The sequence below is a fragment of the Anser anser genome (genome assembly GCF_964211835.1).
Source record: "Anser anser genome assembly, chromosome: 8".
Lineage (NCBI taxonomy): Eukaryota > Metazoa > Chordata > Aves > Anseriformes > Anatidae > Anser > Anser anser.
In genome coordinates, this window is record NC_139728.1 from 26236014 (window position 1) to 26261368 (window position 25355).

The following is a 25355-nucleotide window of genomic DNA, read 5'->3' on the forward strand; positions in this document are numbered from 1 at the left end:
CAGAAACAGAGCAACAGGCAAGAATTGAAAGGCCAGCTGCAAAGGACTTCATTGTATGGTTTGAGTGCATGCATTATATCAATACCAAAAACCTTAGCAGCTTTTTTTGTGCATGAATTATCCAATTCTTCTTTGTTGGCAAAATGAGGCTGGCTTTATCATGAGACCTCTTTGTGCTAAAACAAGGAAAAACATGTGCTCAGCCTTTTTTGCTTCCAGATCTAGAATACATCAGCTGGGAACTTTCTGTGAAAATTAAAAGGGAAGCAAGGATATTTTCTGAGCTTTAACTGATAATCAGGTGAAGTTTTGTTGGAAAATTCCAGGTCCCTATTTGCTTTTTTGTCTTCTGCTTTTGATGTCCACTTGTTGCAGATTTCATGCCCTCACTTATTATGAGGAGCCACTTCACTGTGCAGTCTGCATCCACCAGTAGCTGCAAACCTTCAACTACTGTGAGAAAGCGCCACATGGCAGTTAAATTTAACATCCATTCTTCTGCCAAATTCAAGATTTTAAATTGGTAACAGGACCCCTACACCATGGCTATGTAGGTAGTTCACCATACAGATCAAACTTGTCTGCATGTTCTTTTCCATCAAAGGGACAAACATGTCTTTGCTTTAATAAGGGAAAGGGGAGGAACTGGAGGTGTTAATTCAAGCCTGTAGTGCTAACAGGTCAAATGATTAAGTTATACATGAGAAATATCTGACATGAAGACAAATCATAAGCCAGTTTATCACTTTGTCAAGGTAATTTTGTCTGTCAGTTAAGTGGGAACAAGTGGCTCTGACTACAAGTATATATGGAAAAATTAGCCCAAAATTTTCAGTGGCTCACTTGCAGACATTTTTGGAGGGAAGGATGTCTCAGTACTATTCCAGATGAATATTAACAGCTTGGCTCCAGGAATAAAGAGCATTTGTATAAAATTTATGGATGATGCCACCCTGGGAGAGGCTGCAAGACTTTGGGGGATAAAACTGCCTTTCAGAATTATCTTGGTGCCCTGAAGAAAAGCTCTGAAATCAAAAAGGTGAAATGCAATAAAGATGAAAGCCAAGTACTGTACTTATTTTAAGATTTGATTTTTCTTTTTCACCTGAGGGAGAATAACTGGTTAAGTAATGTGGGGGGAAAAATTATCTTGAATTTATAGTTCGTAATAAACAGTATTGATGATCTGTGCCCATCTTTTGTCTGACATACTAAGGAGGGGAGCTGTATTCAGGATGTAAGGTGGTATTTATTCCAGTTAATGCTGGCAGTACCTGTGATACAGCAATGCTCTTTAGGTGTTAATAAACCAGAGAAGAGACAGAAATGAGAAAATGATAAAGGTTTTAGAAAGGCAGATCAAGCTTAAGCTGGCTTAAGTCTAGAAAAGAAAAGATGACTGTTCTGATAAGTAAAGCAGAGGACTGATTATTTTTTGTCTGTGGCAGGCAAGGTAAGTAATGAGCTGGATTCTACATTGAAGTAGATCCAGATTTAGTAATAGAAAATCTTCCAAACTATAAAGGTACCAGAAATACTAGACCAGGCAATGAAGCAGCAGATGGGACTTTTCTTCAAAAGGGATCTTGAAGAACAGGCTAGACTCACACTTGTCAAAGGTGAAATAGGTGAAGCATCTTCACAGCCTTGATGTATGTGGGAGGCTGTCTTAGCCCCAGGCATCTCTAAGGTGACACCAGGAGACCCTGGCTCTTGCTAGACTGCATCCAGGTCTGGGAAGGAAATGTCTGTCCATCTGCTCTGAGTAGAAACAGACTTGTGTGCTGTCAGAGTATGTGTGGGTCTGCTTGCTAGTCTGGAGAAAGTGATGGCCATAATAGGAACGTCTGAGGTCCCTTCTGATCTGATATTTAATTGGAAATGCTGTATTTAGAGAAGGCAATGCCAGGGGGAGGGTACAAATCTAAGTCTACATCTGTCATGTGCATTTTGATTTAAGTCAGAATGTGTAATCAGCCATGGAGCCCGAAGCAAAAGAAAATCTAGGATCTACGAAAAGTATCACTCAGATAAGCAGCACTCTTCCCAGTGAACCAGTATTGAACTGACGTTCTTGCCTGGCTAGGATGCTCTTTGCTGCTAGTAACCATCTGCCTTGAAAACCAAGATTTCACACCTCAGAACTTCTGTCAGTAGCTGAATTAGCTGAGATTTTCTGGCCAGACTTCAGTGCATACCTATTATTTTTGCCTACCTAGACAAACATCTGCTTCTAAACCCAGCTGTGCCAACAGCTGTTGTGCTTCACTTCAGAAGACTTCAGAAGCAATCCCTTTTTAATGAGCAGTAGAATCATTTCGTTGTGTAGAAATTCTGTATATGTAGCTTTGAATATTTTTTATCCTTCAGGTTTAAAGATACACATTGTCTACCTTAAAAAAAAAAAAGGCAGTTTAATGTAAATATTAGTAGTGCATTTTCCAAGAGGTACTGCATAGAAATGTTAGATGAAAGACTGCCTTGTCTGTTAGGCCTTTTTTTTCTTGCTCTAGCACCATTGTGTTTTTAAGTTTTTATCACATCCAGGATGAAATCCCCAATTACAAAGCAGAGGAGCAACAGCAGATCTACCCATCCACTTATGTTCCTAGAGGAGGCACTTAGTGTTCATAGCTGTAGTGATGCCCTTTAGAGGTATAATATTTCACATGGTAAAGGTTAGGAATGTGGTGAGATGCTTGGAATAAGTAATCCCAGTGAAATGCATTGAGCTGTGTGGTTTGTTCTGGATTTGTTTGTAGGATCTCCTTAGCTGTGCTGTGTAGCAGAAGAAAATCTTCCCCTGTGCAGTCTGATTCTCAACTGTGCTTGTTATTTTGCAGGTACAGAGCTGCATTTTTTCACAAGGTCCCCACCAAAATAAGTTGTTGGCAGAACCAACTGGATTCAAGAGATTTCTTCTGCCACAAGGGTGGACTGTGACCCACAAGAACCTAACCAACTCTGAGTTGTTTCCTGGTTCCTACAACCACAGCTGATAACCACAGACCAACCTGAAGCTGTGCTGGGATATGTATTTGTGTATGGCTACTGTAATGAGAAGTATATTTTGATTTGCACATGCCAGCTATGGCTGCTAGTCATTTTCATGCAAGTTATGTTGTCTTATCCTCTGCAATTCCAATGTGATAACAGTTATTAGGCAGAGCATAATTTAGTACACCATGTTGACCAAGCTTTGTTTTAAGCTGTTCCTGTGTGCCATTTTAATGTGGTGTCCTCACATCATTAATATGATCAACTTAACCAAATGTGCTGGCTTGGTGCACAAAAATATGTGAGTGCAGTACCTCAATAAAATCAGGCATTTGCTTGTGTTGCATTTTTCTTAATTTATCATTTTTCCCCAACTTTCTTTCCTCAGAAAGTTATCGTGGATCTTAAAATTATTTTGATGGGAAAATTTCCCTACCAAATGAAGTTAGTCAAAAAGTGCCAGTCAAAGAGCAGAAGGAAAAATTACAATTTTTGCCAGTTTATTTTAATTTTGCCATCTGGTTTCCTTTGAGGATTCCAGCCTTGAGATTCACATAGAAATGAGAAATGTATTTTTCATTTTAAAACACTAATAAAAGATTTTTTAGAACAAAGAGGATTCAAGTTTTTTAAACTTCATACAAACTTGAACTGGTGAACCAGCAGTCTTGTAATTCTTAAATTGTGAAGTAATAAGATATCTTGTGTTGCAGATCAAAATATTTATCTTTTTGTTTCCAGGGCAATTTCTAAATCTTTGATTTCTCATACGATCATCCCTCAGATACTCAGCTTTTTATTCATTTTGAGTGTTTTAAGATACCAAAGTAACAAATTGTAAAACCAGAAGGCCCAAAAAAACCCAAACTTCTAGTGTTTTTCTCACTTCTAATGCCTATTTTTTTTTTCTGGTCTTGTCTTAGGAAATGTATTAGCTAGTTAGTTTGTAATTAAGGGTTTCTAAATACCACAAAAAATACCTCCCACACTGGTTTCATTAGGTGATTCAGTATGTTGCCCATAACTGCTTTCAAACATGTGCAATCACAACAAAGGTGTCCCTGTGCTTAACAGACATAAGGCTTAATGTACCTGTTAGGCATAGCCCTATTCTTTTTGCCCTGGGAGCATTTCAAGGAGCATTTTAAGCTTGTTGTTTAAATGACTGTAGTAAAGTAAACTCAAGGCTATTCTGTTACCATTACACATATCAATGCTAATAAAAAGAACTTGCAAGAGTTGCTGTGAGCACTTTTTTCCCCCTAAAAGTGAAGGAATTTTGCTAATCATAAGGCCAAAATAAAAATGAGAGGATGATGTAATATGCAATAGGCCTCAGTGACTGTGGGGAATAGAAATTCTGCATCATCTCCCTGTGTACTTAACCAATATCAGCAGAGCAGCACAGGCACCAGCCTCTGATTGATCTCCTTGGGACCAGGCAGACTGGGTGCTACTGGTAGTTCTGGGACTGGCTACATCTTTCTTTGAAGTCACACTGGTAGGAATAGCTCACTCCAAAGTGGTCTACCCTTGTCATCCCTGACATTCTCTAGATATTTCAGTATTAAAAACTGACTGCTCACTTGTAATATTGGTCTAAGTAGAAAAGACATAATGGTTCTACAATATCAGTCAAGTTTGTAACAACTTTCATAATTAATCACCTTATTTAGGTATAATTCATGAAAACTTTGGCCTTTGCAGTTTCTAAATTATGGGACTAAAAACAAAGTCACAGGTTTATTGAATGAGAGTAATGTCAGTTTTAATTGTTTTCCTAACATGGCAAATATTCAAGATTCCCGAGATGACTCAGTCCTTCAAGTTATGGCGCACATGAGGCAGGAAAAGCGTAAAGATTCAGCTTCATCCTAGGATAGAAATGAGAAGCTTTTAAGTTTTCATCTATAAGCCTGAAGCTTAAAGAAATCTTCTGTCTCTCAGTTGCGGGTAAGGAATTTAATATTTTGTCAAATAAATTCAGAAGTGATTATAGCTCTAAGGTTGGAGGAATGCTGACGTAGTAGGTATACATGGAAGATGTATTTGTCCTTTTCATAGCTTTTTGTTTAGTTTAAAATGTAAGGGAAAACATAAGTAGAAAATATAAGTAGACTTCAAATGTTAACAGGCATTAAATAGGTGGTTAAAGAGTTGTTAATATTATATTGTGTTGAAAACATAGGATGAGAATACTATACAACAGACAAGCAATATGTTGTCAGTTCTCATATTTCATATGATAATCTGGATTCCACAGATAACACCTTACAATTACATGGTCCTTTGCCATTATTTCTGCCTCTGCATTCTTCCTCTGCTTTCAGGCAGTGTGTAACAGATGGAAACCCTTTCTATATTCAGGTGAGGACCAAGAGAGTACCAAAATGGCTCTGCAAATAATTTTCAAATAGCCATAGGACTGGACTCCATTCAGGGAAAACAGGGAGAAAAAAAAAAAACAACACATGGAAATCGGGCCTTAGGTCAGGACCACCCTGCCCGAAGTTGTTGCTTAGCCCAGGAAGGAGAGTGATGTGTTCCTCTTGTTCCTGATGACTACCTGGTTCTGCAAACAAACGTAAGGTAAGTACCTTCCCCTTAATGAATGCACTGCAAAATGGAATCGTTATTTTTCCCTAAATGCATCAACCACAGAAATTTCAGTAAATTGAGTCTGCTCTTTCTACAATGCTGAATCAAAATGTCAAACCAACACAACTCAATTATAGGAGAGGAAATAAAGCAACATGCTGAATACCAGCAAGTTATTTATGCAATACTTCAAATTGCCAATGCTGTAACTACCTGTGGGAAATGAGAACAGACAAGAGCATAGATGGGAAAATTGACTCAGGGTAACTTATTAGCAAAGTTTTAGAATCCAAATTTTTTACCCCTTCTGAGTTTCATAGATCAGCTGCGCACCCTTCAGTCTGTTACTGGTTTTGCTAAAAAGTATTTTAGGTGCAAAGAATGAGGGGAGGGAAAGAAAGAGTCACAATTCTTGTATTTGGGTTTTAAAACAGGTAGAGGAACTTGTTATTTTTTTCATTTTGCGTGTTGCCATTCTTAAAACATAAAACCCAGACATCCTAAAATCCATAGTGAAGACAGCATTGCATGTGAAGCATTTTTCTTCACGTTCTTGAGCAAATATAAAAACCTTATTTTAATGATGCTGAGAGATATGGTGCAGTACCTTTAATGTCATGTGAGGTCAGATCTGAGTGCTTCATACTGAATGAAAAGCCAGATATATTTCCAGTAACATAAGTAGATTTATTTATGAGGAATGCAAGAAATTTAGAATCTCTCCACAACTAATGGGAGATATGATGTAACTCCAAGAAATACATTTGGTATTAATGTAAAACATCGTTTAAAAGTAATAGTAACTGTTTGAACCGCAGTTGGGGAATCAATTATTAAGGTTATTGTCTCTAATGAGTACAGATACAGGTCAACTGAGTAATATGGTTCTTTTAAAGAACAAGTTACTAGATTTTGTAATTTATGTGTATTTCCTCTTCTTTATTTTGTCTATTTCAATGGGATAGCAGGAACTGGGAAAGCAAAGGCTGGGAGATCTAGTTAAATCTTATGAACAGCTAGGTAAAGTACACAAGTAGTAAGTCCTACAGATCTTTACCTCTAAACATACTGAGCCTGTACACAAGTTGGTGGCAAAGCCTGTTATAGTATCCTGGTAGGACTGTGATTTTAAAGATTTATATACTATAGACACATCTGTATGTTGATACATGTTCCTTTTGGGGCTGTCAATGTGGTCTGCCTTGGTCTTGCTGTGCTTTAGTTTTCATTCTCACCTCTTCTCTCTCCAGGGCTGTACAGGAGCCCTGTATAGCACCACCACTCTGGGGGGAGAAGGGTTGGAGGAAAACAGCATTTTCCTTCTCTTCCCCATCACATGCCTCTCTCTTCCCAGCAGAGCGGTATCTGCTGCCTCTTCCACAGTTGTTTGGTCCCAGGAGAGAGTTTTGCTTGAAATGGGAGTCCTTTATGCCAAAAAGTAACTCTGCAGGATGGAGAAGGTCCCGGCAAGTGCAAGGTCGCCTGTGACAGGCTTTGGGGTTTGCCATGAGTGACCCCAGTCCTCCAGTGGGATTGGCTAGGAAAAAAGGAGCAAAATAAGAAATGTACAATCCTCTGAGTTTCTACTGACCTCTTATTTGAAAGCTGTAGTAGCACTGCAGGATGCTGGGGCACTGTGACACTCGTTTGGTATCAGTGTCATGAAAAATCCGGCCTGTCTGTCCTAAGTCTCAGAGTCTGATGACTGCACACCATGGCTGCGTTTATGACAACAATACAAATGTGTGTGTGGGGAGACAGATGGAATGGAAATGTCTGTTTTTCTGCTAGAACTGAGAGAATAAATGTAAAAACTGCTGGGAATAGCCAGTTCTTATGCCACAAGAGCTAGGTTGTGAACTCAGTACCAGGCAGGATGAGATCCAAACTCCTCTCTAACAGCTCTTGAGTTTCAGTCATATCCTAGCAATATTTTCTCATTTTGGCTAAACAGATGAAGAATGACAGATTTCACTCGGTAATTTTATAGCAGATGGAGTTTGTAAGATAAGAGCTGGACTCTAATGTGTAAAGTGACTTTGCTTCTCTTTGACTAGATGGAGACTTGAGAGCACTCAGCCCTTTCCAGGATGGAGCTTTAAAGAGCAGTCAGTAAGAAGTAGTATGCTGCCTCCTGTATAGCTTTGCCTGCACCTACACTGCATTCATGATGAGGAAATGTGGAGGTAAATGCACCTAAGCTAACACATGAAGGATATTCATTTCATGTAAGAGACAAAAACAATATACACAAATTGCATTTCTCAGTTGATTTCTTTCTAGGTAAGAAATTTGAAAGTTCAGTCTGAAAATGTGAAAACTTCATCTCTATAAACCCTTGAGTGGTGTGACCTAGTGTTTGGCCAACTCACATGCACATGCTGCCTTGGCAGACCTTAGAAGGCAGATAATCGGGAACACATACAGCAAACGAGGACCTATAGAGAAGAACTGGCAAAGTGTGTATGACAGTCATGGAGCATTTTCAGGTGTGTTAACTACGTTTTTTGGAGATAGAGTGATCAGATCACTTGGGAGGGATAGGGAGTCTAGCTCACTAATGGGAAAACTGAGTGAAAGTGAGTTAATTACTGTGACAGCAATTTGAAAAAATGGGGTATGTGCAGGGAGGTGAAAGGGAGGTAGAAGAGGATAGGGCTGGGGTTCTGGGATGGCAGGGGAAATCTCTAATTGTTACACCCTTTTCCCCTCTGACTCCACTTTTCATTCCTGTGATCCACCATTATCACTTACTATTCTTCTGCGTATGAATTTAAAGCTTCAAGTCAGTATGGAAAATACCTCTCACAAACATCATCTATTCTGTAAAGAAAAACAAAACAAAACACAAAAGGATCATAATGTTGACAGCAAATGTACGTCAGACCTACTGGTGAGTAACATGCAAGTGACTTCCTTCAAGTTCTAATGAATTTTGGGATGGAGATTTTGGGTCTGACTTTTCACTTTGCTGCTGATTAGCAAGCTAATGGGTGGCAGTTGTTGTAAAGGTCCCTCCAATGCATCTCAACTGGAGAGCTTGCTCCACTTGAGGAAAATAGTGTTCCTTGCAGGTTATCAACAGGTGGTGTTTCATATTTATCAACTTGGCAACAGTAAGTTATATGAGGAGCTGAAGAGTCCTCAGTGGCAGCAGTAGCATTTCAATAATGCAATTTTCCAAGTTACTCAGAAGACTACAATACTTTTTTAAAAAAAAAAAAAAGTTGTTGCACTGAGCAGTCATTTTGAAGTGTTAGTCAGGGGAAGTGGAATAATAGTTTAACTCGCCCAGTAACTGTTAATTATGAGCCAGCCAAAAATAAAAATGTCACAAAATGTTATGTTTTGTGCATGTGCATCCATATCTTTTTGGAATAGCAAAAGGAAGCATAAAGTATCCCAGGACAGAGAATAATAAAAGTGCAGAACTCTGTTTCAGTGATATAATGAGACTGAATTAAATCTGAAAGTTGCACTTGGGGTATTCAAACACCTGTAGAGAGGATTCCCTGGCAAATCATTGAGCTGCATCTGAATGGTGTTCAGCGTCCACTGCTAATTCCACACAGTAACATACAGGAAGAGGAAAAGGGAAATAGAGGAGCAACAACCAAGCACATTGGGAAAGAATGGAGTTGAAAAAGACTCTTTCAAAAGCAGACATGAGATAACAGAAAGCCTGCTGAAGGCATTAGTCCTTGGTCTGTCTGGTTGTTTACCTCAGAGATACAATCTGTAAAGCTGTATTGATCTGTCCTGTCAAGGACACTGGGCAGTAGAGGCCCAGGTCCAGCTTTATCATAAATTGCAAGAAGTCCCTTGGTTCAGGCTGGGACAAAGCTGAGAGGCGTAGTGCCAGTGGTAGTCCATCTGTTTTCTTGTACTATTTGAAAAGCACATAAAGAAGAAAAGAAGGACCAGGCGAGAGACAAAATGGTTTTGCACTTGGGGAACATGGGGCTTAGTGCTCCAGAGGGGATGTGGATGTACCCCGGTAACAGAAGTATTCAGTGCAGGCTGCTTTCATGTTATCTATGTGCAACTGCCACAGCTCACACTATCATTCTCAGCAGTGCTTGCGTTAGTCTCCCTTGTGACTTCATTTTTAATGGCAAATTAAAATCCAAATATTCACCCACTTCTATGCTTTTTTTTCTGGTGTCTAACACAGCAATAGAAATGTGAGGGAAAGATTTGGGGAAAAGTTATTTCTAGTCTTTTCACTTTTTAAAAATTTTTCCCTGCTTCTTCAAGATAGAACAGTGGTTGTGTGGATTTCCAGTCCCACAGCATAAGATGATACAGGGAAAGTACTTAGTGTTTTCTTTTCTGGCTCATGCCTCCCCTAACATTTACATTTTTCCAATTTATCCTTCCCTTTCAGGAATGCTATGTTCAGATCAGTATGTAAGACTGTGGGGTTTGAGTGGAAAACACTGTATTAATCCCAGGTAACTTTCAGAATCTAAGCTCTTCTGAGCTTATTCAAGGTAAGTCTTGAAACCAATATGGGATGTGAATATTTTAACAAATATTTGGGTAACAGATAGACTTTCAAGTCTAATGACTAGGAAGAATAGGATCCCACAGTATCAAAGGCACATAGCAGCCTTTTACAGAACAAATTTTGAGGGAGGCAGGAATGCTGCACGTGCTTAAGAAGGGAACTGGAAGGGAAAAACCAGGGAGCACATGTTTCTCTGACAGTTGAGGAGCAGTTACAGTATTGCTAAGCATAAATTGAGTTTGCAATGTTTGTCCATTATTTTGTGCTAATCAGGAGTGTAAATTTAATATATATATATATTTTATTAAAACAAAAACATTGCCATAATCATCATTTCTTATTTTAGCATAAGGAAATATAGTAGTTTCATTGTGCAATTATATTACTGGAAGCAATTTAAATGTCATCTCATTTCTCTATAGAACGTAATTAATATGTGTCTAATATACCAGGAATATTGTTGGATCTTATAATTTCATTTTCAAAACACAAGAACTTCAGACACAGAAGCCTTGAATCCCTAAGTAGTTGCTAGCTCTGTGTTAGCAGTTTTATAGAACTTTCCTTGTTTACATTGAAATGATCACTTCTCACCTCGCTGCCTCTGCTATGACTGCAGTTCCCAGGAGCTCTGAACATCGTATTCTAAAGCCTACGAGCGTTATTAGACAGGACTCTAAGCATTTCTTATTCCACTGTCTACGTTGATCCTGTGCCATTTCCTTCAGTTCAAAATCCTTTGTTCCATAAGAAGACGCTCAGGTCCATGACTAATAGAAGTGCACAAGTTTTTTAGCATGGAGAAGGATCCACAGCAGCACGGGGCAACTTGGTATGACAGCTTTGGTTGGGCAGCAGGGAAGAGAAACGTACCCAAAATGTACGCAGCTGATATGCAACCTTGAACATAACTGATCAGAGGCTAAGAGATGAGGCAGCGAGGGATTCAGGTAGATGTAGACTTGTGATATTGCGATTGTAAGGAAAGGAATCTGGCTTTTCCTGTGGATTGCTTCTGTTTACTGCTTTGAGATGCCCAGGGGAGGCAATTGCTCTTTAGCTGCCAGTGTCCCGTAGCTGCAGATTCTACTTCATACCTGTTGACTCCATTTCTGTGGCATACCTGCATCCCTGGCAGGTGCTGTTTGTAAAGCTGGACCTCCAGGGAATGATCAATAAGCAGGTCAGTAGAGCGATAGATTAGATGAGATGGTGTAGCAAGAGAGAACTGCTCTTCCCTGGGCAGCAGCAGCGGCAGTCTCCTGCCAGTCAGAGCTTTGCTGCCATGTGTGATTTGCTGCCAAGTGTGACAAGTGGAGAATTGGATCCTCACTGAATACATTGAGACATTTTTCTTTCCTGTGTGTTGGGGCTGAACAAAATACCTAAGGGCTACAGGGAAAGCGTCACATGTGGTAGCCAAATTAATTTCCTCTGTTTTCTACAGCATTTTCCAGCTGCAAAAAGAAATGAGAAATAGTTGGCTACCAGTATTTTCACCTGCATCTATTTGATCTTCCAGATTGGAACAGTTTAGCTGGGTGCTAGAATATCAGAGCAAAACTATCCTCACCAGTCTGAGACTGCTCTGAGACCAGCCGCACTGGGCTTCAGCTTGCACTGGGAGTTCCTGTAATACGTGTCAAATGTTTTTCAAACCTGTTTAAACTCCTAGGGGAAAACACACTTCTGTCACTCTTGGACAGTGCTGTGTGGCCCTGAGCCTTCTGCTCTGCATCTGTGATTCAAGAGCGCTTTTGTCAGCTGACAGCTGTAAGCAGAAGATGCCTGATGCTGCGCTCTTATGCACCGGTGTACGTTGGCCTTGGTTCTTTTAGAGCCCCTGGTTTAAACAGCTTTAAACAGTATCAGAATTAGGCCCTGAATCTTAACTAAGGATCCTTCAAAATTCGTCACTTTTCTGTCTTATACACTTTATTTTCTCAAATAACCTTTAGCACATATTTAATTATTTGTGCTGTGGGTATGCATCAAGGTCTAGGACAGAATGTCTGCTCTGGGCTCTGTGGGCCCACCCCCTTCTCCAGTACTTCCTGCATGCTACAAGAGTAGACAGAGGATTGTGGGGGTTTTATAAATCCAATGAGTTAGAATGTCTTGAGGAGAGGGAAAAATGAGTTAGTCGAAGTACTTTTACATAAAGGAATATTTTCATCACCACTGTTTGAAGTGTCCACCACTTTTGAAGTACCAAAGTTCCATAACTTACAGGAAATGTACAATTACAGTAATATTTTCATTCAAAACTTCCTAATTTATGCAGGGACATCCTAAGTACCTACTTTAAAATACTCCAACATAAGTCACTGGTGAACTGTGATATCTGCAGGGTTCTCTCCATATGGCTAGACTCAACTTAAAGAAATTTTAACAGACAAAAAAAAAAAGTTGATTGTTGAAGTAGTCAGGGTGAGATGGGATTTAATCCCTGGAATACTGTGGTGTTGTGCTTGATGGCAAAACTCCAGGACAACTTTCACAGCTGAAGCAAGCACCTTTTTGAAGAAAATCCAACTCTGATTAGTAAAAAGGCAGCCCCACGTTGCAGTTGGTGGCAGACCAGCATGCGTAATATTTTCCAATAGTGTTAGATGAAGGTACGAGACAGCTGAAGCACAGGTAGGACTGAGATCCAATAATATTAAGCAAAGAGGGATGCATTTTCAAAAGCACCCAAGTGCTGCATGTGAGTACACAGAAGGAGGGGTCCACGGGGACATCTGCAGTACGTAGGTGTTTAACTGCAGTTGGCTTTGGTGCTGTTAGCAACTAGACGCGTTGAGACACACTTAGGTGCTTACCTCTGTCCTTACTGTCTCAAACACTTCTTCAGAAAGCAGTCTGTGTGAGCGAGGGGATGGTGGGAAATCAGAGGGAGATAAAGCTGCTGTAGTAGCTTGAAAAATTGGATGCGAACACTTTTTTAAAAGAGCATTTGATTCTGTTTCTGCGCCCCAGTCTCCCCGCTTGTAAGCAGGAGAGAGTGGTCCTGGGTGTGCTGTAGTGGCGATGTTTAGCAGTCAGGCATCGTCCGCTCCCAAGTGCTTTGCTCCTGAAGCCAGCTGTGGTTGCTAAGGGACAGCGACCTAATTGACTCCAACTTTGGCTAAGCCAAGCATTTAAAAGCAAGAGTGAAGTGCTAAGGACAGTGCAGCTCCCCTGCTGTCCACGTAGCAAACCAGATTTGGTACTAATGTGTTTTCTGGAGCAGACAGAGTTATTTATTTGCTGTTCTTCTCCAGTAAATTAGATGTTACGCAGTGTTCTAGAGAATTACACTAATTGCTATGGTAATCATAATAGGAAGCAATTACTTTCAGCAAATAAGTATTTCACCTTCACAAATTTGTTTGTGACCACACCTGGCCTCACTCCCAGCTTTATAACAAACGTTTTGCTGGAAACTAGAAAAGAACAGCTATTGCTGTGTTCTTCGGTGGGGAGGGCTTGAGATTCTGCCTGCTGGGGTCTTCCCTCTTGCCAAACCTCCAGGACATAAACAGTTATTTAAAAACCTCATGATTTTTGTAAACAGTCTGATCATATTGACAGGGCTGTTTTAGGACTGCTTTTTATTTGTTACTGGTAGCTCAGTGTAGGCAAAAATGCAAAATACCAGGACCTGGGAAAAGGCTTTAATCCATATGAAAACATGACCAGCTTGGTTTCACTTGAGCTAATCCACTATGTTGCTGTTACTTTCCTGTCTAAGGACTTCTGTGAAGACACCGATGTGAATATAGATCTAGGAGAAAAAAATACAGGACAGAATTGTTTGCAGTATTAACATACGGTTGTTATTAATGCAAACTGATCAAATTCTGTGGCATGAGAGTACCAAAATAGAATGCCTCACAAAGATATTAAATGACATTTAAAGATGAAATTCTTTAAGTTAACACCATGCATAGTAGCTTTCCTGTGTTTTGTTTTTACAGCAGGTCCTTTATTTTACCCAATACTGCTTGATAAACTGTTTTTTTAACCCATCGTGTCTGACCTAGATTGAAAATTCTCTTTGATAAACAACTACAGCAATGTTTGGCTATTCACAGCAGTATTCCTCAACATTACTAATGTTCATTAGGCCTGGCAGAATGAGAAATCCCCGTACTACTAATTACTAAGGTGCTGTGCTGCTCACATAAGTAAATTGGGGAACATCTCATCCTTGTTTGGTGCTAGGAAAGATGGATGGTGTTTTCTGCTCTGTTTGCGCTTTCCAGTGCGAGACCAGCACTGGAAAATACTGAGGGGGACTACTAGCATGGATGCTTTTTTCTGAAGGTGTAGCTGGAGGATCGATGAGCATCGACATAGTTTCCCATCGAGCTTGCCGGTTCCAAAGCCTTCTTCAGGGACTCCAGAGAAGCACAATCTGGAGCAGAAGGCTTGTATCAGTACAGCAGGTTAACAGAAAGTGACAGGGAGCTCCCACTAACTTTATTCACTAAAGATTTCGCTGAAGTCCTCAGCGTGTACTTGGTGGCCCAGCTTCTGTTTGCCAAGACTCAGTGCAAACCCAAAGCCCATAAAATGGGTTTAATCCCTCTAGCAACTGTATTGCCTCTGCAGAGCTCTACAATGCTAAATCATGCTGATGTTCACTGCTAGTTATTTCTACTACGGTGATTTATGGTCCTGGGCCTGATAGCCAGAACAAGTGGATTCCCAGTGGGTTTGCTGGCTGAGAACATTTGCTGAGTCCTGAATAGCACAACAGATAAACAGTTTTAAGGCCAGATTTGCTATTAATTTCTGTTTTGCTCCAAGTGCCAGCAATTTGCAGGAATAATTGAATTTACCTTGATATCTAGAGGTCTGCCTACACATTTTTATGAACAGACATGACCTCACTCTGTTCTTCCTAGGAAAGTACCATCTCCAAACAATAGGTTAGCAAAGCCCTGCCTCTGTGCTGATATCTCCATTTGCTCAGCTTCAGGACTGTGCTATTGTGGCCGTGTGGCTTACAGCCAGCCTGAAATGCTGGCGAGAAAGCTGAGGGAAGGAGCTGGAAAAGAGCAACAAGATGGGCCAGTCTTAACAAAGCTGAAGTGAGGTTTATGGAACACACCATAGCATGTTTCTTCTCTAGCCCCTGCAAATTAGGCACTGTACTGCACCTCCAGATACCTGGATGTAATTAAAAATCTTGCTTAATGTGACTTGATGCAATTGGAGTGAGCATTTATCTTGCTAGGTGCTTTCTGTAAATGAAACCTAACCTACTTGTACATACCAATTATCAGAGAAAGTGCATTGTAACTCCCTCAGCGCAATTCCAGAATATGATTCTAATGTTTTAGCATTTTGGACAACAGCATACTGCACATCTGGGCGCCATGTGATTTCAAGTGATAAAAAAGTATGCAAACTGCCATTGTACACACGTTGTCTTACAATAGCCATTTTTCAAATAGCAGTTCAGATTTCCGGTTCTGTTTATGTGGCTCAGAAGGGTAGAGGACTGAAATAAAGCAGCTTTTCCAACACAGTCATGTAATTAAAAACCGACACTCAACCACTAAAGTATTCTCCAGTGGCTAAGTGAAAACTGAAGAGTGTTGAGGGATATTAGTGATGTACTCAGGCATTTCTGACTCCCAAATTAGAAACAATTGGAGTTAGATTAGGAAAAAGATTGCTTCATTCAAGTCAAATTTTAAAAGATACTGAATTATTAGAGTGAGGTAAATTCATAGGTAATGCGAAGGAGAGCTGGGAATGCGAATTAATTAGCAATACAGGTATGTAGATCACGAAATCCAATTTGTTCAACAAAATTCTAGCAATTTTTTTTTCTTCCCAGACAATTAACGATTCAGATAATCTCTCTGAGAAAAAGCTGAGAAAATCCCATTTTGATGAGCCCAAGTACTGCAAAAGAAGGCCTCCATCCATAAAGCCTAGGTACTGCCCTCGCCTCGTGCACACCACTGACAACTGCTCTCTGGCTACCTCCCTGAGTACACCACGCCACTGGCTCTCAGCACCTACATTCTCTAGGTTTTCTGTGATTTCCAATAACCTTTCCATCACCAGATCAAAATAAACAACTTGAAGCACAAGTGATGGGTAAGATACTGTATCTACTATTGCAGGAGTGGTCAGGCAGTAGGTTACTTTCTCTTTATTCCTGGATTTTTACAATTAGCTCTAATTCACAGGATTTTAATGTATCTGACAGATTATGTTACAGAGCATTTGCAGTCCTCCTATAGGGCTGAAACAGAGCCCTACAAAGATAAAGACTGAGCTGTTATAATGTTTCTTAGAAATGTGACCATTTGTAATGCTGGGCAAAAACCAAAATCTTATCTTCCGGGGGAAAGGCGAAAGAAAGCTTGTAATATTTAATGACTAGAAAATTACGACCACAGGAAATATATACAACTCTGATCCTTTCAGATTACCCAGAATCTTCCTGGAAGGAGCAGAAAGCTTATCATTTCAGTAGGCAAACAGTATAAATAATAACAAAGCAAATTTTCCTTTGAACAAGCTGCCGAACCTCAATGTGTATGAGAATGTTTTGGGAATATGGGAATTTAAAAAATGTTTGCCGAGTGTATGTAAAGACTCCACAAGAGTGGTTTTGCCTTTATTTTATGCAATGCAAATGTAATTCTCTTTTGCTATTCATATTCCCTGTTCCAGTGAATAAAAAACAACTTAGACTTAAAAAAAATAATAATTGTAATAGCATGAAGAACAATAGACTTCTTTCTTTTGGCACCATGAGAAAGCTGCAATAACCATTTCTTTAAAGAAAAGACATAAATGTCATTAATTTAAATTACCATGGAACAGAAGTGGGGGCTAGCTAACAAGGCATTTATTGTTATGAAACAAAAGCATTCTTTTATTCATGTGAGCATCAGTGATACTGGGATGGTTAAGAACTCATTAAGAGGCTTGAGAGGCAGGTTTAGTATTCCAGTTTCTTTTGCATGATCTCAGTGACCTTTAATTGTTTCATCATGTCATGTGGTAACTTCATTACACAGCCCTGCTCCCAGGCTCTTCTGGGAGCCCTCCTCTTACCACCTTCCTACTTACACCATCAGGCAGGCACCAGTGACAGCACTCAGGCGGTGTGTCCTCCTTCCCTTCCACCACAGCCCATTGGTTTCTAGCACCACTTACATGCTGTGCTCCTCCCTGATTTTAAAGCATGTTTGACTATTTTTTCATACTTGTAACAACGTCGGGTAAGATGACTGCTGAATGCTTTGCCAGGGTTTGTCTCCCAGGAGCTTGCACAGGAGGCTTGAGAGGAGATTTCCCTCTACAAGAGCTACACCGACAGTCTCCAACTCAACCGTGGTTGTCCAGAGACCTGTTGATTCCAGTTTTGCAATCATTTCCACCTGTTTGCCTGGTGGAGCTTGCAGCCTCAGTATTCTTTTCATTCCCTGTAGTTCCTCTTGGAGTACTTCTAAAATCAGTGTTTGCCAAGTAGCCAGTAAAACACTTGAGCAGTTTTGATTGTCACTGCTCTCCAGCAGAGAACAACTCTGGCATGCAAACGTGCCTGTCCCCTCCTTGTGTGCTCCCCAGCTCCCTTCAGCCAGAAAGATAAAAATACAAGTGAGAAAGTAAGATGAGGTCATGCAATACTCTAGGTTAAAAAGAAAAATAAGATTGCAATACTCTAGGTTAAAAGAAAAATAAGATTTTTAAAATATGACCTAGGCTAATTTTAAGTTTAAATTAGCAAAACAAGACAAAAACTCTCCCCAGCCCAAATCCTGATGTACAAGCAAAATAGTTAAAATACAGCAAGTAAGTGTAAAGGGCAAGGTCTCTCCAGCATCAGGTGTCGACTATAACATATGGCTTTCCATTCTGGGTTCCTCTGAGAGACCTGCAAATTAATTGCAGGTAACATTTACTGCTACAATTAGTCTCTTATTTTTAGAAGTCTATTTTTCTTCTTCTTTATGGTGTAATTGATAGTAATGTTGTCAGTTGATAGGGCCTCCTTGTTTGCAGTTTTAGTTAAGGACTGCTAAATAGAGCACTAGGTAAGAATAGGATTTTGCATACGCTTCTCTTATTAAAAGCAAAAGCCAGTCAAGGGCAAAACAGCCCAACACAAGTTGTACATTGGCTCCCTGCAGTGTGGACTGGTAGAACAGAAGATGTTTTTTCAAGCTGGTAATTGAGGAAGGGCAATGAATAGACAAATGTAAACTTTCCAGCAGCGTGTCTGTGCATGATTGACTATTCATTTCAAACATCATGATTACTGAATTCAGAATTTCCATCTTAAACCCTTGCAAAGGTTCATTTCAATGCAGCCACTACCTCAGAGTGCCCACAGCCTGGTACGTTGCAGGAAGGAGGGGGGAAAAAAAAACAGTAGTAGATGGCTAGGGAAGAAAACAATGTGCCAGTGGAGGAGGAAGTTTATTTTTTAATCTTAACAACTTAGTCCTGAAAGCAAGAAACTTGCTCATGTTTTGTAAAAACCAAGCAGATCTTTTGAAAGCAAAGCAAAACAGATACAGCAGCAAAGACTAGATTTGTCTCACCTTATTTTAACTATCTAAAAATTAATTACACAGGTTTAGCTATTCATCCATACTTCTCTAACCAATGGAAGAAGACAGTACTCAGCACACAGCAATTCATCTTGGCCCAGGATAGATATTTTACCCTGTAACAACATGTGTTCCTGTCATTTGCTGTTGGAAGGGACCCAGATGGCTGTCTTCGAGCAGAGGCCTGCCTTTCAGATATTTATAGGTAGGTAAGATGAATCCCAAATTGCAGTACTGCAATGTGCTTACTGTTAACGGTAGGGAAACACTGAAAAGCAAAGAGGTGCATTAAGATTTTGTCCATCTCTCAAAGTTCCCACAAGCGTTTATGGAAGATATGTAATGCAGATCATCTCACACTTTGGCAAGCATACTATGTCAGCCTTACATTACTGAAATCAGCAGAAAAAATAAAACAAATATCCCTTGGTATTGATAAGGGTAAGCAAAGATCCAGAACTACCCATCATGAAAGCTGCTGCTACCTTTGCTATTTGACCCTCTTCTTGCTCATAATGCTTTCCAACAAAGCCATCAGACATTTGCACAGCACCAGGAGGGAGATGTTTCTGGTACATAGCTGTACGTCTAAACTGGTGTAGCAGGGGGAGGCATTTGAACTGCAAGCAATGGGTTGAATGGGTGAAACGATTGTCATAATTAAAAAAAAAAAAAAAGCAGAACTAATACAGCAGAGAGCTTGCCATTATTTCTTCTCAGTAGGGACAGAGGATGCTCCAGAGGCCTGGCTCTGAAAGGTGGAATCAGCTCCATCAGAGAGGACAACCACAGGGAAGATGGCCCTGAGACTCAGAGGAAGTTACCTTTCAGGAACTGACTAATGCCAGGAAGCGTAAGTACCCAGGGCCACAGGATCAAGGTGTGTGCTAGAGGTCTTAGGTTTTACTACTGTAATAATGAAAATGCTTTTACTCAGTAAAACAGGACCTCAGTTTGCACAACTGAAAGGCCAAATCCCTAAATTCCGACAGGATTGCCATTTTGCAAGTCACCCACTGCAGATTCACTCTGGAAAGAAGCAGCTTTAGCTGGAGGTTGGAAGAGCGGGATGGAAGGCCCTTGTGATGTAGAGGATGTAGAGAGGTGCAGGGAGGAGCTGCTCACACAGTGGACTCAGCCATTCAGGCCAGCAGCTAGTGGGACTTAGTCCCTTGAATAAACCCTTTCTTAAATGGGTATGGGGTTTCCATGGAAGAGTGTTTCAACTCTCTATCTGCGTAAGCAGGAGTAAAAGTCCCCTCTCCTCATCTGAAGGCCGTGTCCAGAAGAATGCTCTTATGAAGCTGTTTCTGGAAAAGAAAAGCAAATCAGGTTTCATAGGCTGAAGCGAGTCTCATGTGTGTTTTATTACCCTAAAAGGATTTCAATTGCAAAAAAAAATCTGCACAAAATTCTGTTTCCCTTTGCACCCTCGCTGCCATACCCAGCTGGGTGCTGATGCTCAGTTGAGCAGACAGTGGCTGTGATTACTGCCCTGCAATTTTTTGATTTTCTGTCAGACTGTGATGCAGTATGAAAACCCTTTTTCTGTTACACTATTTCAGTTTAAGTACTTGCACCATTCATGCCAGCCTCAGCTAGAAAATAACCCCATGCTACACCATGATCAATTTCTAAGTGATGGCAAGCTGTCCCAAAAGCAAACCCAAGATGTTCTGGAGAGGTGTAGAAACACAACCACCAGCTATGCTTTGGGATGGACCAAATGAGAAGACTTTCATGATATTGGGACTAAATCTAAATCCCATCAAAAAAGCTGTGGACATAGTGCTTAGTCCCTCTAGAAATTGCAAAGATGGACAGGGTGGAGAGGTAAACAATCACATGGGATGTTGGAGCAATGAAGGGTTATTTTTGATGGTGACTGAGGAAAAAAAAAAAAAAGAAAGGAGGGTGTCAGCATTTAGATGAAGGTGGGATAGAGGGAATACGGTGGCTGCCCCTGCACTGGGAAGGCACAGCCTGAAGGGCTCCTGGGCCTCTCCTTTTTGTTAGGAGAGGGGGGCGAAAGCACACCGTGGGTCCTGCAAACCTTGGCTTTGTGCTGGCGCAGGCGGGGGAAGCAGAGAGCTTGCCCAACTGAGCAGAGCGTGCCACTGCTCACCCCTGCTTCTCCTCCCACTGCACGATGCCATCTGCTGGGTTGTGTGTTCTGGTATTTGTCTTTGTTCTGATTTTAATTTTCCTTTCTGATTTTCCTCTTCCAGCGCGGGATGTTTCCCAGTACTGAGCTCCAGACCAGCTGTTGCTCTGCCTCTCTATGGCTGTCCCCTCCTACAGTGGCCACTTCCTAAACCAGAATCAAACTGAAGCAGCAGGTAGGTTTTCACTCTAAAATACGGAAACCTCCTCAGTGATTCTTTGCAGATCTCATTTCTTGTGTGTTTTACTGTATGTGTAGTTTGCGAACCACAAATCATATGGAAACACACAGCGTGTTTAATTTAGAGATATTCTCAGAGCTTCTTTGCCGCAGACAGTACTTGCTCAAATGAGTAAAAAAATATATTTAATTCTGCAAAACTTAGTGGGCTGTTTTGTTAGATACAGAAACCACCCACAGCAAACACTTAATTAGTGGCTATCTATCAGTTGTTACATTTCTCACTTCCCTTACATTGAGGACACTTAATTTCAGTATTTATCTGATCTACTTGGGATGTACATAATGTGCTGAAGAGGAAGAGAACAATAATGATGCTTAGCACTGAAACAGCACTTACTCCAGTTTGCTGCATAAATATTAACTGATGAATCCTCTCAAGAGCCCCAAGGAATAGATTAATGTTTTTATCTTTCAATTTAGAGAAATAGAAGCAGAGAGGTGAAAGTATGAAAAGGACACAGAGGTGCACAGATGTACTTTTCTAAGCTTTTTATAGCATATGAAATAGGTTTGTAGTTGTTTATAATTCTGCTTACAGTTTAGATTTAGATGTAACAGGAATACAAAACCTTGCCTTCTCCTGGCTTTAGCAGGAACTTGACAAATGAGAAGTAGGAACATCCTTAGAATTTAACTGGAAGGTGAGAAAGCTAAGCTATCAGGGAGGATTTTAGTTCTAACGCTTGTATTTCAAAAAGCATTAAAGATAGCAGAAACTTGGAGGCAGAATGAATAAAAATCAGTTATCTCGGTTAGGCACTGCTAATAACGAGAAGAAATAATCATCCTGCTCCTCCATGCGCTGTCCTGTTTCAGTATTCTTTGGGTTGCTTCTGTGCCAGGTATGGCTCACCACACCACAGCCCCTGAAGCTGTGTTTTAAACCCAAACTGGGCTGAGCTGGGTCCCAGCACAGTTTCCCAGCTGGGAGGCCAGTGGGCTCTCACACATTCAGCACAGGTTTATCCTCACTGCACCTGCCGTGCTGCTGCACCCATTTCCCACCTGGTGTCAATGCAACATTTTGGGTTCTGCCCTGATCGGGGTTCCTATGTGCCAGGAAATGGAAAGGGTGTTTCAGAGCTGCCAGCCCCCCATTGCTCCCTACAGGTGTGCCCACAGGCAGACAGCATGTTTCCCCATGTGCTCCTGTACCCCAAGCACACTGGCTCACCATCCAGGGGAATCAGCAGGTTGAGAGGGCTGCATTATTCCGCCAGGCTGGCACTGATGTGCCTAAGTCAGCCCCAGTTATGAGCACACCTTTAGTTTGCTGTCCAGGTTTGCCTTCAGGGTAGATTTCCCCAGTTCATGCATGTTAAAAAGAACCAGTACCGGCAGCAAAGCATAAACCAAAGGCCATTCAGTCTACCTGAGGCTTATTCAAGGCTACCAATTCACTGACGCTTTTTGGGCATGCTAACAGGAATGGAGAGACTGGTTTTGGACTTCTGGTGGTCACTGGCAGTACTACCACTCTCCCTGTAAAAAGCTCTCCAGTATTTCTTTAGTGACATTGAATATATTTAGTTCCAAAGAGCAGAAATGAATCCCTTCTACAATTAAGAGACCTTATTTTCTGATAGCATTACTATCCTTGAAGAAAAACTGAAATGGATTTTATAGCTCATATTCCTCAAAAGATGCATTTGTCCTTCTGACAGAGGAGCATGTTGTTCTTAAAATCCATTTTAATGGAAAAGCCTCCCACCGCCTACCTCCAAGAGCGGATGTTTTCTGATTACCGCTAATCAAACTCCAGGGCTGATGTGTTCCTATTCAAGGGAGAGGGGGATGAACTCTTGTTATGGAAAGAGTGGAAGCAACATTAGTCAGGTTTTGAAACAGATAGGCTTAACTTGACTTCCATTGAGTTTGCAGAGTGTAAGAAAAAATTGATTTTAGATAGAGCATGTTCAGTTGGGTGCAATATTTTTATAGGTATGCTCAGAAGCACAAGTCCCCCTTCCTGGGCATGCTATTTGCCATGGGCGTCCCTGTACCAACACCACACATGGTCCTGGGGAACTTTCAGCAGGCACCGAGGGCAGCCTGTGCCACTGCTGCTGGGGACTGCCCAGTGCATGCCAAGCGGGAGAAGCTTGGCCTTGCCCAACACGCCTGTACGCCCGAAGGAGCTGAGGACACCTCCTCACAGTTCTCTGACTGCACACCAGTGTAAGAAGGAATCTGGTGTGTACTGTCAAAGTTATGAGTTACAAATTTAATTGGCATGTAGGAACTAAAGTTAAAGAGAGATCAAAGAAAATTGTACATCATCAGTAGTTAGTTACTCTTGGTTTAACAGATTTTCCAAGATTTTCTTCCAAAGTACCACAGGATAACTTGGAGTTGAGGTGCAAATTCTAGTAACCACACCATGAGGAAAACAAATTACTTGCAGAGATATCCCAATAAAGTTTCATTTCAGTAAAACAAACCACAAGAAATCACCAGACAAAGAGGCTGCTAATGATTCACACTGTTTCTTCTGATTATTTATTTATTTATTTTTACAAAGACACCTGCACAAAGCACTGGACTTCAATTGCTAGTCTGATTTCAACTGGTGTTATTCAATTCTTCTGGCAATCAGAGGAACCAGGAACCCCATCAATATAACTTGTTTTTCTTAAATCAACAAATGCAAGCATGTACTGGGGCAGTGTGATCAAGCTGACCCTCACTGCATCTTCAGCTTACTCTGAACTATTCACAGTGGAGAAAAAAAAAATTTTGAAAAAATCAATCTTTCTCTTCCTTGCTACTCTGTGAGGTACTTTTGGAGAAGGTGCCTCCCCAACAGGGTCTGGCCATTGCCTGGGGGTTTCTGGTAAGGGCAGATGGATGGGGCTGATCTCTTGTATGAGCCCATCAGCTTGGAGAGAGAGGCTTAAAGCAGAGACTAAAACATTATAAACCATGGATAGTAGCAAGTACGAAGGACACAGTTGTCTCATCCCTCTGCTTTTTAATGGAGATTGCTCCCTTTAATATATACAAATGTGTTGATTTCTTTCTTGAATCGATGACAAAATGTGTCTCTGCAGGGTCTCTTTTCATTAGGCAATGTTTTTTGCTTGAGAGCAGCCGGCGGTCGGAGATGCTCCATAGCAGCACCGCTGCACCAGGGAGGCCCAAGGCAAGGGGTTTAGGAGTCACGGAGTCTGACAATCCTTCCTAGTGTTTGCTGGAACTATCAAGCTAGTGCTTGGGATTTTAAACTGCAAACTCTGAGATGTGAGGGATGAAGTAATGTGCGGGTAAAGCTGTGTGAGAGGGCTTGGCTGGGGTGTAGACACAAGAGATAACAGCTAACCAAGTGAATGTGGAAAGTGGGCCAAAACTCTTGGGAGCAGGAGGGTTAGCCTTTGCTTTGAGTGCCTGGGAGCTTAGGAAGAGGCAGTTTCTGTTTTTCTTCACATGAATAACAGCTACTGAAGAGTCTGCAAAATTATTTATTTTCATAAATGTGTTTTCTTTAGAATTTGCCAGTTCCTGTGATCGTAGTGTTTAGTGCTTCAGTTCTGTTATTACATGGTCCTCACTGGGTTTCCTCCGATTCCCTTTGTCTGAAATGGGAGGTTATTAGGCTGAAAAACGATAGATTAAGCCATTTGTGCAGAGGACGATGTATTTTTCCTCTTCCATCATATCAAACAGACCCTTTTAGGCACATTTACCAGATTAGGACTGGAAAAACAACTCAGGCTGCTTAGTCAGAGCAACAGCTTTGGCCTCTTGGCTGTGCTTCCCAGGGAGGTGACAGAGCAGGGCTGTTGGTGCCAGCAATGGATGCTCTGCCATAGCCTCTCTTTTCTAGGGAACTGGACCACAGCCATTAGAGAGCATACAGTTCTTATTTAAAAGTGTTTGAAATAAAATCGAGATGCATTGCACTTTATAGCACCTTTCCTACAACAGAAATTGGGAGCAGTAGGTTTCCACTGTTTGCCTTTCCTCTAATCCCATATTTTTGTCAGCTGGCTGGGATTGCTGATGAAATCTTTTATTGGTATGAAAACAGCAGCATATCACATGGCAGGAAAATCTCTTTTCTTACAAATACGTAAATAAAATAGTTAATTTCTAGCATGTTATTGTAACAACAGCACCAACAATAAAAATGAAGAGCAGTTACTTTAATGCAGTGAAGAATAAATCTGGGCCAATCTTCACTGCTAGCAAAAGTGGCTACTCGTTTATTCCACCCCTCTTTCATTGCAATGAACCACAATTTTACACTGACCCTTTGCTAGTTATCTCCTCTGAT

At 40.9% G+C, this 25355-nt stretch overlaps 1 protein-coding gene and 2 long non-coding RNA genes across 4 annotated transcripts in view; 2 read left to right on the top strand and 1 right to left on the bottom strand.

Moving 5' to 3' along the window:
* SHISAL2A (shisa like 2A) overlaps window positions 1–4235 on the top strand; it is a 17255-nt gene extending 13020 nt beyond the window's left edge. Inside the window, exon 4 of one of the 2 annotated variants that reach the window (XM_083847044.1) lies at window positions 2844–4235. In XM_083847044.1, the coding sequence (XP_083703170.1) occupies window positions 2844–2999 (156 nt within the window). In that variant the 3' untranslated portion in view covers window positions 3000–4235. The remainder of the gene's footprint in view (window positions 1–2843) is intronic. The other variant, XM_083847045.1, reaches the window with a different exon arrangement.
* On the bottom strand, window positions 3596–13062 carry LOC310903577. Its single transcript, XR_014587613.1, has 2 exons — window positions 12928–13062; window positions 3596–7132 (listed from the first exon to the last, which is right to left on the bottom strand). It is a non-coding gene; the product is annotated as an uncharacterized lncRNA (long non-coding RNA).
* The window catches only part of LOC310903575, a 29907-nt gene continuing 12350 nt past the window's right edge, over window positions 7799–25355 (top strand). Inside the window, exons 1-3 of the long non-coding RNA XR_014587611.1 lie at window positions 7799–8488; window positions 9983–18880; window positions 20904–21014. This is a non-coding gene — a long non-coding RNA (uncharacterized lncRNA). The remainder of the gene's footprint in view (window positions 8489–9982; window positions 18881–20903; window positions 21015–25355) is intronic.